At 38.0% G+C, this 14,890-nt stretch overlaps 1 protein-coding gene across 1 annotated transcript; it reads right to left on the bottom strand.

Moving 5' to 3' along the window:
* Positions 1-1,535: 1,535 nt before the first annotated feature.
* On the bottom strand, positions 1,536-13,271 carry LOC129769936 (serine/threonine-protein kinase PLK4). Its single transcript, XM_055772474.1, has 5 exons — positions 13,025-13,271; positions 12,868-12,963; positions 11,418-12,743; positions 2,487-3,009; positions 1,536-2,422 (listed from the first exon to the last, which is right to left on the bottom strand). The coding sequence occupies exons 1-5, from the start codon at positions 13,052-13,054 to the stop codon at positions 1,719-1,721; spliced, it is 2,679 nt and encodes an 892-aa protein (XP_055628449.1). The 5' UTR covers positions 13,055-13,271; the 3' UTR covers positions 1,536-1,718.
* Between the last annotated feature and the right edge of the window lie 1,619 nt (positions 13,272-14,890).

Genomic DNA, 14,890 nt, shown 5'->3' with positions numbered 1-14,890 from the left:
TTGCTGAAATTTTTTATCAGCATGTAAAAATGGATTATCTAGCCGTTTTTCGATATCTCATTTTTTCGATTTTTAAGAGCTTCTGAACAACGATTTTTTATAAATAATAATTCTTTTTTAACAAAAATTGCCACCATTTTGGCAATTTTTCGAATTTTCGATAATCCCAATGTAACGCTTTAAATATTGTCCTGAAGTTTCAAAATATTCATTGGAATTTCTCCTACGACACTCCGTTAATCATTATTCGTGCATCCTGAAGAAGGAAAATACATTTTCAAATATACCTTAACAATAACCAAAATACCCGAACACTTCATGTTAATCGTAACCTCCGTAAAAAGATCAAGAAAATTAATTATTTTCCGACCTTCTAGACCTTCTAGAGGTTCCCCCTTAAAACATCCCAAAAAAGCTCTAGGAATTGTGTGATCTTGCGTTGTCCTGATGGAACACAACATCTCTTCTGTTGGCCAATTCTGAAAGTTTCTGGGCAATCGCTAGCTTCAAACGGTCCATTTTTTGACAGTAGTGATATTAATTTAGTGTATTGTACTAAAATAAAAGTAAAAAAAATTAACAAAATCTGGCGGAGACCCACGATCGCAAAATTTGGAAGTACCGCCCATTGGCCGTGGAACTCAAAGAATTATGAGGGCTAAGCGAGGTCCCAAAAATTGCTCCAGTCGTTCTCTCTGGAACTGGAACTGTCCCGAAGAATCTTCTGGAAGCGTTTAAGGTGTTGAACATGGAGAAGGAATATGCCGGCATCCAAAAGTCGGTCATCCTTTGCACCTGCGCGATTGTCCGACAATTCCTAGGTCAGTACTGAAACAGCACGAGCATGCAGATACGTGCATTCCGCAGACCTTAGTCCCTCTTTGGCATTCAGAAGCCCGGAGGCAGGTAAATATTCTGGCTAGGTTCGCCTAGTTAAGAAGTAAGATAAGTCTGCCAAAAAAAAACAAAAAAAAATTGAAGAATAAATTAAGTTGCACGTATTTTACTGTTGCAGTATCGACACCTTAAACACCATTCACTATTTCAGCGGCCTGGCTTGCATTTTCACATTTATGAAAGAAAAGTGTAAAATGTAAAATGCCTCTATGTTGACCTCCATTGTTAACACCTTGTAACTCACAACTGAATGAAACAAACAAAAAAAGAAAAAGATTTTTTTAGTGTGAAATGTCAACAACGAGCCTATACTTGAAATTGTATGATCGATATTACGTAAGATAATGATCACTAAAGCCAGCTATCGAGAAAATAATGGATAATCTTTTCCCCAACCTAATATTTTGTATTTAAAAGCCTCTCTATAATAAACAAAGGTCAATCACTCATTTGATTGAACACATATATAAACAATATTTAGTTCGAATTTTGATATGGTGAAATGGAATCATCTGAATACATACTAAATCGTCCAGATTTCTCGAGTGGCCCTGGTGAAGTTATTTTAAAATGTAGTTTATAATTAAGTTGGACCCCTTTCTTTCCGTTCTCAAGTGATAAAATCCACGATCTGTCCAATAAAATATATAATAAATTACATTAGCACAGTTCAACTATAAAATAGAACGGATTTTATATTACATACAATGTACGCCCAACATTCGTTCACTGTAACAATAAAAATTCTGCCCGTAAACGGAATAACTCCTTAGATATATGTATAGAGAGCTTCGTTGGTCAAATTAACGATTGAATTTGAATCACCGCAAGAACCTAGTAACCGGCGTCCGAGGGGTTCCCTCCAGGAAGTTGAAGGGGATCGATGGCGCTGGTGCAGCGTTCAGCTGTCGCAATATCAGTGGCATCCGGTCAATTTTTTCTCGCAGTGCTTGCGGCAGCGAGGCATCATCCTGCGATGAGTAGTGCTGTAGGGGACTTCCTGCGCTAGGTGAGAACGTTACTCCACCACCCTGTTCAATCGGTATCAGTGAAAGGCTGGCACCGTCTAGGAATTGCACCTGTATGACTCCCTGTGACAGCTGAACCGCAGAGCCGACGCCGGGAACGGTGCACTTTTTGGTAGCAACATTCGAGAAATTACCAACTGGTTTGGTCGCAAGCGCTGGTCGTCGATGGTGTGATGCGTGGGAGCCGATGGACATTGCGAACGATGAAAGTTGATGGGGTGTTGAAGGGGTTTGGGGATTTGAAATGTTAGAGAGCAAATGATTCTGATTCGCCGAGGAAGCATTTTCTGGACGTCGTCCTATGATAAGGGGGAATGTAGCTCCAGTGTGGATTGCAGCGAGGGTCCTCTCAATGTTGCGAGAGTGCTCGAAGGATTCTTGGAAATGTTGATATTCCCTATTCAACGATGGGATCAGATTTCCAATATCTTTGATGGTACTACCGCTACTATCCACAATTTTAACACCTTCCTGTGGGGATTTTACAATTTTCGTTCCTGCAAACAATCGAACAGTTCATCAGCAGTTGTAAAATTTTACGGGAATTGTGCTTCAACCTACCACTATAGAAGCTAGCTTCGTAATCCTCAAGCGTCTCCATTAATTGGCATTTTGCTTTCGGGCTGTAGTACGTTATTTTCGGGGTCTTTGCCTTCACCATTTGCACAAACCGTGCCGCGTAGATATACTTTTTCCAGTGCTTCTCCGGCAAGCTCTCGTAGCTGAAGATGCTGTCCGCCCCAGACGGAGGCAAATCCGGAGGTTCATCTTTGACCGCTACTCCCTTTCCACCATCCGGGTGGTACAAGATAAATCGTAGCCCATCCGATGATATCCGGCAAACGTCCATCACACGATCCTCCTTGTAGCGTGTTTTGTGCTTCACGAATTCCAGAACGACCTCTCCGCTCGGTAAGATGCTAAGAATTGCATTCTTTGTTTTATGACGGTTGGGATGGAGACGTGCCGTGTTCAGTGGAGGAACGTCGATGTGTTTCTTGGGTCGCTTCTCGGGGCTTGGCTGTTTCGAAGCATTCTGGGGAACATGATGATTGTCTCTTGGGTGGAAATCTCCAAGAAAGTCCTTTGAAAATAAAAATAATTAGTTAAATTATTTTCGTTTTCATTTTCATTTACAGGGTAACTACGATATAACGTACATTTTGCTTTCAAAAATGTACGTTGTATCGAAATGTACCTTATATCGAAGCATAATAAAGAACTCTGAAACGTAGCTTATATTACTTCATTGTGTTGCTGTTTGAGTAAGGTTGATGAATAAAATCAATAAGAAGACGAAGCCCACTTTTCTCATGATGTTTCCCTTTGTTCAGTTGATTGAAGTTTGATTCATTTAGAATCCGGAATCACAAAACAGTAGTATTTCGGGATTGATTAATGTTACAACACAAGCTTTAGTATCAAAATACAGATAATTTATTGTTCTTTCAGAAAAAAAATATTTTTAAAAAATATTTTTTTTGGACTTCGATCATTTGTACGTTATATCGAGGTAAAATGTACGTTATATCGAGGGTACGTTATAACGAGGGTACGTTATATCGAAGTTTACCTGTATTCATTATCTTGAATATATTCAAGATTTAATATTCTTTAGCTCTGAGATTTGGATTTTTTTTTTCAACAGTATATAATCTTTCAGAATATGATGGTTATTCCAAGTATGTACTTGTGTGCAATAATAACATTAAAGGAAAGCTTAGTAACATAAAAAACCTTTACAATTATAAAAAGTAAAATGAATAGTTAGAGAAAAAAATTAATATCACATCAGCGATGGAGAGATGCTCTACAGTAAGGGGTTCGGGGATGAGATGCAACTTGTCCAAAGTGCAGGCAACAGGCTGTGTATCCAGTCATCGATTTGGCTGATCCCTGCTAGTCTATGAAGATCCTCGGTGGGATGGAAAAGTTTAACATCAATTTCAGGAAACGATTTTATTCGATTTGTTGTTTTCTGCGATGAGTTCATGTACAGTTGCACCATGCTGGGAAACCATAGGTGAAAAATAGCTCACTTGAGTCGCCTCAAAATGTCGCTCTACTCGTGTTAGAATAATACGTTCTGAAAGCTGGCCTTTCAAAAAGGAGAGTGATACACTTGGAGTGCAAGGTTTTGAACGTTAATACATCTTTGCCGGCTGAACGGAGTGGTATGGTAATCACTTATTTCGGAGGACAAAAATGTCCAAGAGTTCTATGCTTCTTAATTATTGACCCGGAAACTTATTTCTATAGCTTAATAATTGCTTTGAAAACAGGCTATTGAAATCACACTATTCTGTATTGCGCTTGGTATTTTAGAGAAGGAATCGATTCCCTTTTTAAGCGTTAATAACTCTTTTCCGACTCAATGAAATTGTATAGTAATCATTATATTGTAAAGATAAAATGTCTAAAAGTTATATGCTCGCTACTTATTCATCCGAAAAATTGTTTCAATAGCATAACAATAAAACTTTTAAAGCAGGCTATCGGAATCGCACTAATCTGTATATAAGCTGGTACCCACTCGGAAATACCTCAAGAACGTCGTTTGATTTTTGTGGGAGCGGACACGGTTTGCTGACGAATGAAAATGAGGTGTCTTTTTCGAGGCAGGTGAAGGAGAAGTAATGGAGTAGAGTTTCTTTACACAAGCGCCATTCTCAGGACTAGAGATGATTGAAATGCAGGAGTTTAGAAGAAGTCTACAGAAGAACTGCAGAAATCTCTACTATCAAACAAGGAAGGAAAGAAGGAAGGAAGGAAGAAAGGAAGTAAATACATCTAGTTGCGATTCTGAAGCGGGTGTAGAATGTTCCCTTTTTTTTACTAATGCAAAATGATCTTCTCTCCCAATCTTGTTTCTGCCGCAGGATCGAACGGAGCCTTTAGCGGAAAACGAAGTACGATAATAATTCGATACAAATGGTGCCATTGGCTACGACTGCGATATCGGAGAATACGAAATATATAATACTAGCTAACCCGACAAACGTTGTTCTGCCATATAATGTATTTCTAGAAAATATTTTGGTTGGTAAAAACAACGAATATACTTCAAGAGAGTTTGTCGTTCGTTCAGATCTGCAAAATTGATCTGAATGATGATTTTCACAGCGAAACATACATATGCGTACCTCTTATTTCCGAATTTTTCCTTTTTATTTTAAATATCCTTCTTATATATAAAGATGTAGTCATTTTTTTTCGAATTTTTCTAATGATCTCTAATATTTTCAAAAGTACTCTATAATTCTAATTTGGGTGAAGAAAAACTTACAAAATATATGGACGACGTAGATCTGATCAGCCATTCTCCCGTGATGATGAGTTATACGTACGTGGGAAAAACTCTCTTTTATATATAAAGATATGCATAGTCAATTTTTTCGAATTTTTCTAATCATCTTAAATATTTTCCAAAGTACTCTATCATTCTAATTTGGGTGAAGACAAAGTCACAAATCATATGGACGACGTAGATCTGATCAGCCGTTCTCCCATGATGATGAGTTATACGTACGTGGGAAAAACTCTCTTTTCTATATAAAGATGGGGTAGAGAATATTTCACCATAGCAAGCAGTTATAATAACAAACGTATCTGAATGCCGCAATCGATCGATGATCCTAATTGGCGAGAAGGGGGTATTTCCGAAGAGGGGTGGATTCCTTCTTTGAGCGTTAATTATTCTTTCCCTGCCCAACGAAGAGGTATGTAGTGATGTCGTTTCGATTATTCGATCAATCGCATACTAACTACTAAAAGAACTGCAGTGGCAGTACGAGTGTTTTCCTTCGGAATTTTCAATAGATTAATGGAGGCAAATTGTTGGATTGGATTAATAATCGGTATTTGTAGTCAGTTTTCGATAAATCGAATAGTATGTATTCGATTAATCGAATACTAATACATTGAATCGCACACTAACTACAATAAAAACAATAACAACAATGAAAAACGAATAATGATCTGATAAATCTCGTCTCTGTTCATGGATTATTGATTGCGCGTTAACCGTTCGATTAGTAATCGGTTAATTAATCGATAATTCAAAACGACATCACTAGTGGTACAGGGTCTTTCAGATTCAACGCTCACGCAAAAAAATCGAATAGCTCCTGATAAAATTATTTTCTCGCTCCGTCCATGATAACACTGCATTCCCCACTTCGGGGCGATAATATTCGGCTACTCGTTCAGTCTGATCAGATGGTTTTTAGCGTCAAGATGTGCAATTTACAATAACGTGTATTTTTAGTGAAATCGTATTACTTGAGCAACCGAAGCCTTAATGAAACATTGTCCTCTTATGGTAAGAATTTCAACATTTCTCGTCGTCGATTACTTCGTCTGGGGATACGTGAAGGACCGTTGCTATGTTAATAAACCACAAAATTTGGGGGAACTTGAAGAAGAAATAACTCGGATTTTCAACAGCATCGAAGTCGTAATGTTAGAGTTGTGCATGAAGAATTTTGTTCACCGTTTAAAACGCGTTATCGAAAAAAGGGTTGGTCACATCGAAAATGTCCTAAAATAAGCTTTATTTTCGTTTTTTTTTTTAATAAAAATCGGTTCACTTCTGTAGAAGTTATTGAAATTTGTTGCGTGAGCGTTTCATCTAAGAGACCCTATATAATAATCATGTTATTCGAAAAATAAAATGTCCAAAAGTTATATGCTTGCTACTTATCGACCCGATAAAGTTGTTTCAATTACTTAAAAATAACTTTGAAGAAATACTCTTGACCACACACAAATCTGTATATAAGCGAGTGTTCGCACGGAAATCCATGTATTTATACGAGGAGCATTCAAAAACAACTGTCAGTGATTTTTTTTTTGAATAAGCAACACTGGTTACTATTGAAATAACCTCGGGGCGTGTAGAGCGTGTTTTTTTTGTTTCCAAAACAGCTGTCAGTATTGTCCCTACACTCGTTTTTTAGCGGATGAGTATATGTGTTTTGAAATCGTGTTGGATCGTGTTGGTTCTCGCCCCCGAAGTTTTCGTTATGTGTGACGCGACGTTAAAAAATGACCAAAGTTGTGCGATAATATTTTGCCATCGCTTGGGTAAATCCGCGCCAGAAACGGTCGATATGATGGAAGAGGCTTATGGTGAACTTTGTATGAGCCAAAGAACAACTATTCGATGGTACTCAAGCCTCAAAAATGGTCGGGTGAATTGATTCCTCACGGAGGAAGGCCCAGAACCTCCTGCACTGAGGTCAATATCAACACGATACAGAATACAGGGTGGCCACCCAATTTCAATTCTCACAGAACTCACAGAAATGAATTTTAATAATACTGTGTCGTTTCGTTAGTTAAAAATTGATTTTTAAACCCGAATTGCAAATGATTTTTATTTACTTTATGTTTCCAAGTTCGGCATGTGACAATAAAATGGACGGTGTGTATCTCAGCAACAGATTTTTGCTTGGATACTGGATTCAGGAGATACGGACGGAATTGTTTCTGGAATATATGTATCTGGGACCTGAATCGCTTTCAAACGTATCAGATCTACCCCACCTCTACTTACTTCGAATTAAAAAAAAAATCATTTATTAGAGTAACTGATCAGAACTTCATTGGTCACATCCAAACATATTCCGAGCATTTCCCGGATACCTTCTATGATCAGTTCTTGAGTTGACCCTAAAATCCATAATAAAATTACACAGAACATCTATCTTGTTAAAAAAAATCTTGTTTTTTTCATTGATACGAATATTTCTATTGGATGCCATAAGAAAACCATGAGAAAAGAAGTTGAATTAAACGTATTATGTTCATTGAGCGTTATTTCAAATCCAGTTCAACTTTCAACATTTTTTGAGCATTTAATTTTCTCTACCATCAAGCCTGCATTTTTCTGAGTGTCAACCAACATCTTCGAGTTTTCAGCCTCGTTCGTGCCTTTCAAAGAAAATCCTCTCTCTTCAATGATGCATTACCATGCGATAGGTTCAGAACTTTTTTCACAAACAAGGTCAAAATTGGAAGCTCCTTCTGCGACTGAGCGATAATTTCCATCCAAGAAATATGCAATCTTTGATCTTTTATTTGATATGCAGAAAATACAATTTCAGCAGAAGACGTTGGACACAATTGTCCATACTCATTCTTTATTTCATCTGCACAAACGCCGGGTAAATGTTGTTCATCGACGAAAACTTCCAAGCATAACTCCGTCCGTTTCTTCGTTATATCCGAAAGGTTGAAAATCACATTCGAGTTAATACACGTTAGGTAACGCGTGCGATATGTCAAAAGGGATTGTATAAACAATTTCTTTAAAAAGCCACAGTAGAACTCACGATAGCTGGTACGAAATATTAGGACAATTTCATCGGAAACTTCGCGGACTTCCTTGCTTGTTGATTGCGGATTTCGTTGCAAATCCAATTTTAATACTTCCAGGTAGCAGTAGAATGGTTTCTGTGAGGTGATTTAGACACTTTCAGTCGTTCGGATTTCATAATTTTCTTCATAACAGGTCTCACCATCACCATCGGTGCCTCTGTCTGTCATTTACGCAAAAACTATTTAACTGTCGATGCTGAGATAACACAAAAAATCAATTTAAGTTCCAGCAGCCTATATTCCATAGCATGTGCGACAATCTCGTACATCTTTGACCGGAAAACTAATGCAAAACTCCGTTTAAAGCATGGATGCCTTTCCTTAAGCTTATTCTTCTCTTGTTTCCTTACCTCGCCGACATGATTTTTTGAAAAACTAAGATTCACACTGCTTAGAAAGTCGTAATGCGCTAAAACACATGCAGTAACTTATTAGAGAGCCTAAAAAACACTGCACAAAAAAAAATCCCGACTTCGTGGAACAATTCCCGACTTTTTCCCGCATTTCCCGCATTTCCCGAATGGGTGGCCACCCTGAGAATATGGTGCAAACAGAAAGGTCTATTAGTATAGAACGAATATCAGAAAACCTGGAGAAAAATGACATTCAAGTTATGCCACACCCTTCTTACTCCCCAGATTTGGCTCCCTGTGATTTTTCGTTGTTTCCTGAGCTGAAAAAACACCTTAGAGGCCGTCGATTCACCAAGAATATATCAGTAGTAAAAGCATCGGAGGCAATTTTCAAGAAACTCGCAGGAAACTTCTCTTATCAGACCTTCCAAAAGTGGAAAACTCGCTGGGAATCGTGTATTTCATCAGAAGGGAAGTACTTTGAAAGCCTGTAATTGAATTTTTTGAATAAATGTATTTTTCGATTTTTGGCGATTTTACTGACAATTATTTCTGAATGGTCCTCGTAATTGTGAAGCTGGTGTAAAATGTTCACATTCGCTTACCAAAGCACTGATTCCCGTTTCTATTCTACAGCCGATCTGGTCGTAGCCTCTAGTGAAAGACGAATTATCGATGATAATTCTATACAGATTGCATACAAATGGTACCATTGGCTATAGATTCGATAGCGGAGAATACGAAATGTTAACATAGAGAACATTTCACCATATGAAAAAGACCGCATTGTTTGTTAAAAGCAACAGTGTCAATGTTGAATGTTGACGTGAGCTTTGAGTTTACTGGTGCGGAAGCTTACATATAGCGAATTTTTTAAAACTGAGTCAATGCCAATCTGACTCTGTAATAAAAAAAACATTTTCAGTTTCACGAATGGGGTGGTTTGTTGGTGTGCGTTCTATAGTCTGATTTGTTTATATTTGCGATGACAAATGTACAGTGTCGACGTCTGGTGGCGATATTAGTGCTTGGGAGGTAAATTATTCTCTATCAGATCAGAAGGGCCAAGTGCAGTGTAAAAATATAAAAGTTTGAATGAAAATTTTTACTTCATATTGTTTGATTACCTAATACATGTAGTTCTGACACTCACTTAACCATTTGTCGATGCATTTCCTGTTTGTTCCACAAATAATTACTATTATAATATAAAATCATCATTAGACACAATTTTCGTTTAATATGTTTCTGCGATATCGGTAAAACCTCTTATTTCATCACATAAAATAAATATTCGATACGTTAAAGTAAATTTTCATTCATAATTTTGATTTTGAAAGCAGGTTTATTCCACTTGAATATCCATCATTGCCTCATCGCCTCCCAATGAAAATACACATAGCTTAATGCCGTCTACTCGAATATACTCCTGAAAATCATAATCCGAATTGGATTACGATTCCAATAATACAAAAGCAAAAGTAGCAGGTTTTGCATTTTCATAGGCTTTATTTTTAGATTTTCCAAAACAATACTCGGATCTTGACAGTTCAGTATAGTTGTATTGGTGAACCCGAGTGCCTACCCGTAAAACATCTCAGTGCGAAACTAACAGCTTTCGGGGCGAACTAGTGCGACACTGAATGCGAAACTGAGTGATTTAAAAAACGTTTTGACAGCAGTTAGTGCGGCACTGAGGTTGAAACTGAACAAAAACGAATTCGCTAATAGGTTCCGTACATCGTTGGTTTTCATACTGTAAAATGCAGAGTTTGTGTACTGAATCGCACGTAAAGTTTGATGATTTTATGCATTGAAAAATATATATTATGGTGGTTGTTGAAGCTAGAAGCAGAGATACATACTGACGATAAGAACATATATCTCGTGTACTGTCCTCACGAGAACAAGAAATAATTATGTATCAACCATCTTCAGTAGCTTCTACAAAGCCACTGGCCCACCAATCCGCTCAAGAGTCTAATTTTATGTACTTCTCTGTACCAATTGAAATATAATATTGAATTACAACTGGCACAGGGAAGTACATAACATAAGACTCTTTTGAACTGACTGGTAGTCCTGGAAAGGATCGATCCACTGATCCACTCAAACACTTACGAGAATAACGGTTAGCAAATTCTCTAAATATCCAATCACTCATTGTAAATTGATTAATGAGGCAACTTCAAACAAATGATTACTTAACCAACGGTAGTTCTACGTCAACCTTGCGTTTATATCACATATAAAACCTATCTCGTATTTTAGGCTCATGACTTCGAGCTGATTTATTTGCGTCCCTCTCTGTTTTGATTCTGAAGATGAAACGATAGCTTTGATTGAGCATGGCACTCAGGTTGGTATTGTTGGACTTTGAATCATGGGCAACAATTATATATGATGATGTCGTGGGTTCTGATCGTTCTGAATGACTCCTTTTTTTGCGTTTGGTACTCTCCGGATTCATAGCAGCAACAGTTATTTATGTTATTAGATTATTTAGAGAATTATCGTAATCATATCTGATTTGGATATTGGATATCCCGGAGACATTTTATGCATAAATTTGCTATCGGGAGTTGAACTATCAAATTCGAACTAAACACTTTCGAAGATATTGAAAAAACGTTGCAAATAACTTCGTAAATACAACCGAGATGAAGCGTGTTTGCAACCTTGCAAACGATTTTTTAATTGAATTAGAATATTCCAGAATGTTGATATCATGAATGAATATTTTCAGCTTGATACTTACATAATTCCCTGGGTATAATGATCCGCATTTGACTTGCTGTGCTCCTCCTTCATTCACTCGACTATTTTCCTTGCCGTCAATATACTCGTAGTAATCCGTCTGCTGCGGCTGATTCTGTTCACCAGAAAACTGATACAACATTGAAATCGAATTTGGTTTTGCATTCGAGTTAGTATTATTAGGGATCTGCTGATACTGTAGCTGCTGCTGATGTTGATGCATGGAAACCAAATCCGAACTGGCCGTCGAAGCAGAACGGCCAACACTAGCGATCTCCGCTTTGTTAATGTTATATTTCTCCATCAGCTCAAGACTGTTGAACTGCTGCAGGAGCGATATTTGGTTCATTTGAGGAGTGAAACAGGGCGGTTGCCCATGGTCGTATTTGACTCCGGAGTAAAAATCGGAGGTTTGCTTCTGGGACAATGATTGTGGTCGTGGCGGCAGTATACTTTCCTGGAAATCTTGTTCGTGTTCACTAATAGGTTGATAGCGAAGAGGCATTTGCTGACCGAACGGCGGCTGGAATCGGTCATTGCTATAATTCGAAGGAATGTTTGATCGATTGTCTCCGTTACTTGAGATAGTCAAAATACCACTGTCTGTTGACGAAAGTGTCCCACCAGGACAATAGTTTCCAAACGACATAGCTTTCCGCATGAATGGATGGTCCAAAACATGTTCTAACTTCATTCGCTCCGCAGGATTTTTCTTCAGCAATTTATCGATCAAATCTCGAGCTTCTTGCGATATATTAGGAGGCATAGTATAATTTGACATTACGACCTTCGTTAGCGTAGATTTCACACCATTCGTATCAAAAGGTGGTCTGCCAACCAAAAATGTATACAACATGCATCCCAGTCCCCAAACGTCAGCAGGAAGGCCGTGTGATGCTCGGGAAGCTACTTCCGGTGATATATAATTGGGAGTTCCACAGAGTGTCATATGTTTCTCATCCGGACGAGACAATTGTGTGGCTAATCCGAAATCCGAAATTTTGATCGTCATATGCTTTGTTAGCAACAAATTTGCTAGAGACATATCCCGATGCAGTATGTGATGTGAATGTAAATATAGCAGTCCTTCAACAACCTGTTTCAGAACGGAAGCAGCCTCATACTCGTTGAACGTCTTTTTAGTATCCCGCAAGTATCGCTGCAGCTCCCCATTTTCCGCCAGTTCCAATACAAGATACACAAAGTTGGCATCTTCGAAGAACGTAAAAAGCTCCAAAATAGATGGATGCTTGAGCCTTGAATGAATGCTCACTTCTTGTCGTACTCTGTTCGCCATCCCAGCTGATTGCATCAACTTTTTGTCGATCTACGGTTTGAAAGAAACTAATATAAATTCACAGCCCGTGCAATCCGAAGCGCTTTGCTCGGTACTTCATCATATCGCAAATTGGATATGCACCGAGCCGGAACGGGGGCGGGAAAATGCTTACCATTTTGATTGCGACATATAATCCCGTTCGTATACATTTCGCTCGATAGACACTGGCGAAACCACCTTTGCCGAGAAGTTCAAACACTTCGTAGTCCTGAAAGTTGTTCAGTAATAAGTATTCCGAGATTGCATTCCACGTAAACAAGTCCACAAACCTCTATCCGGTCGCCAAAATTGCCTAGCATCTTTTTAATGATCGTTTTGTTACAGGCTCTAATCTAGTTATTCACTGTTGAACTAATAGTACAGTTTTCAGAAATAAAACATGTTACCCTACTTAGTTTGTAAAATTCACTGAAATTGTTGAGATTCTAATTTTTCTTATTGGTAAACAGAACGCGTCGTTCAAATATTTTCAGTTTTGAAATGCAATTCCAATGCAGCAGCCGATGTGTGCGTCCATCGTTTGAAAAACATCGTATGAAGACCACGAGGGGTGATCATGCTTTAAAATTCTAGTACTTCGATGTGAAGAAAATAAAGCTGCGTTCATAATGTCGCGTTGTGCGTAGCGACGCGTTTATAGTTTACTTTAAAACGCACACATTGTTTCGTGCTTCTTTCATATTCACACGAAAAAGTAGCGCCATGATCGCTAAATTGTAGTTATTAATCGACAGAGTGCCTTGATCGAACGTTAAATTAAGCGTTGACTGTCGACGAGATGTGACCTAGACACTAGAGATGGGCAAATCAGCTCATCATGGTGAACGGCTCAGAGCCGTCCAGCTCATACAAGTGAGCTGCGCATTCGGAACAGCTCTTCAGCTCAATTGAATTTTGCGGCTGTCCACACAACTGCATAACTACCATGGGACATTTTATAGTGTTCATTTTTTTAATAGACGGAAATCAAAAAAATAAACGAATTTAATTTGTAATTGTACACAAATTAAATTTAATATGGATTCTAATAATATAATATACAACAAATATTGAATGCTGAAAACCAACATAGAAGATGCTTAGGATATGCTGAACTTAAACAACAGAAGAACCAGCAGTAGCCAAATAAAATGCCTTCAGAAATATTGGCTGAGACAACGTTTTTTGATAAAACTACCGAGATATTTTTTTTTGCATTCAAGGATATAAAAATAAATCCATTAATAGGCGCAACGAGAAACAATTCTTCGCCATGACTAAGGTAACAAAAGGACCATTATCAATCACCAGCATTTATGGCGGGTAGTTTTCTGAATTGTTTTGATTCAGCACGCGGAAATAAATTTATGTGTTTTAAAATTCATGTTTTAATAACAATATAATATAGTAATTCCATTTACAAGCATATAATAACTTTTATTATTTTGTTTGGCGAAGTAAGAAAAATTTAATGGATCGATTGAATATCTTCAAAACAAAAACCTTTATTCCTCTCTGGCATCTTTGCTAAAGCTAAAGAACGAAGAGGGACACACGAAAACAAAGTGACGTCATATCATAAAGCGCGGGAGTCGAAAAATTCTTCCGCGTCTCAAAATTCACACTCTCTGCTGCTTTTGCGCTCCACAGCTATGCAGCTCATCAGCTCAACAGCTCAGCAGCTCATCAGCTCAACAGCTCAGCAGCTCATCAGCTCAACAGCTCAGCAGCTCATCAGCTCAACAGCCCAGTTTTGATTGCGAGCCGATCCGAATCCGCTCACAACGATGAAGCGATTCGAATGAACAGCTCATGAGCGGATGGCACATCTCTACTAGACACATCATTTTGAACCCAGCTTGATGTCATTAACAAATGGGACTATCAAAAAAAATCGAGGAGTTGTGTCTGAGACACGACCGCTTAGGACGTAGGACTACGCAATCTTTTTTTTAAATTTGTGTATTATTTCGGATATTATTTGCGAATACGTCAAAATTTCATAAGTCACTATTTAGTGAAATGTTCCGGGAACCCTGAAAAGGTTTAATGACTTGCTTGATTTTGTAGAATCATTTCGAGAATCAATGATTCTTTCTTGCCTTTGTAAGAACTATACATTAATTGGTCATATGTCGTGATTTGTTTCTTTATAA

Source organism: Toxorhynchites rutilus, chromosome 2 (genome assembly GCF_029784135.1).
Source record: "Toxorhynchites rutilus septentrionalis strain SRP chromosome 2, ASM2978413v1, whole genome shotgun sequence".
Classification (NCBI taxonomy): domain Eukaryota; kingdom Metazoa; phylum Arthropoda; class Insecta; order Diptera; family Culicidae; genus Toxorhynchites; species Toxorhynchites rutilus.
Note: the sequence above shows the minus strand (reverse complement) of the source record. Positions and strands in the feature narration are given on the sequence as shown.

What these genes read in the sequence shown, in the direction of transcription:
- LOC129769936 (XM_055772474.1), bottom strand. Translation starts at nt 13,054, where the DNA reads ATGCTAGGCAATTTTGGCGACCGGATAGAG. An exon ending in TATATGTCGCAATCAAAATG is followed by an intron (nt 12,744 to 12,867) that starts GTAAGCATTTTC and finishes TTCAAACCGTAG; the next exon opens with ATCGACAAAAAGTTGATGCA. An exon ending in CGAAGCTAGCTTCTATAGTG is followed by an intron (nt 2,423 to 2,486) that starts GTAGGTTGAAGC and finishes GATTGTTTGCAG; the next exon opens with GAACGAAAATTGTAAAATCC.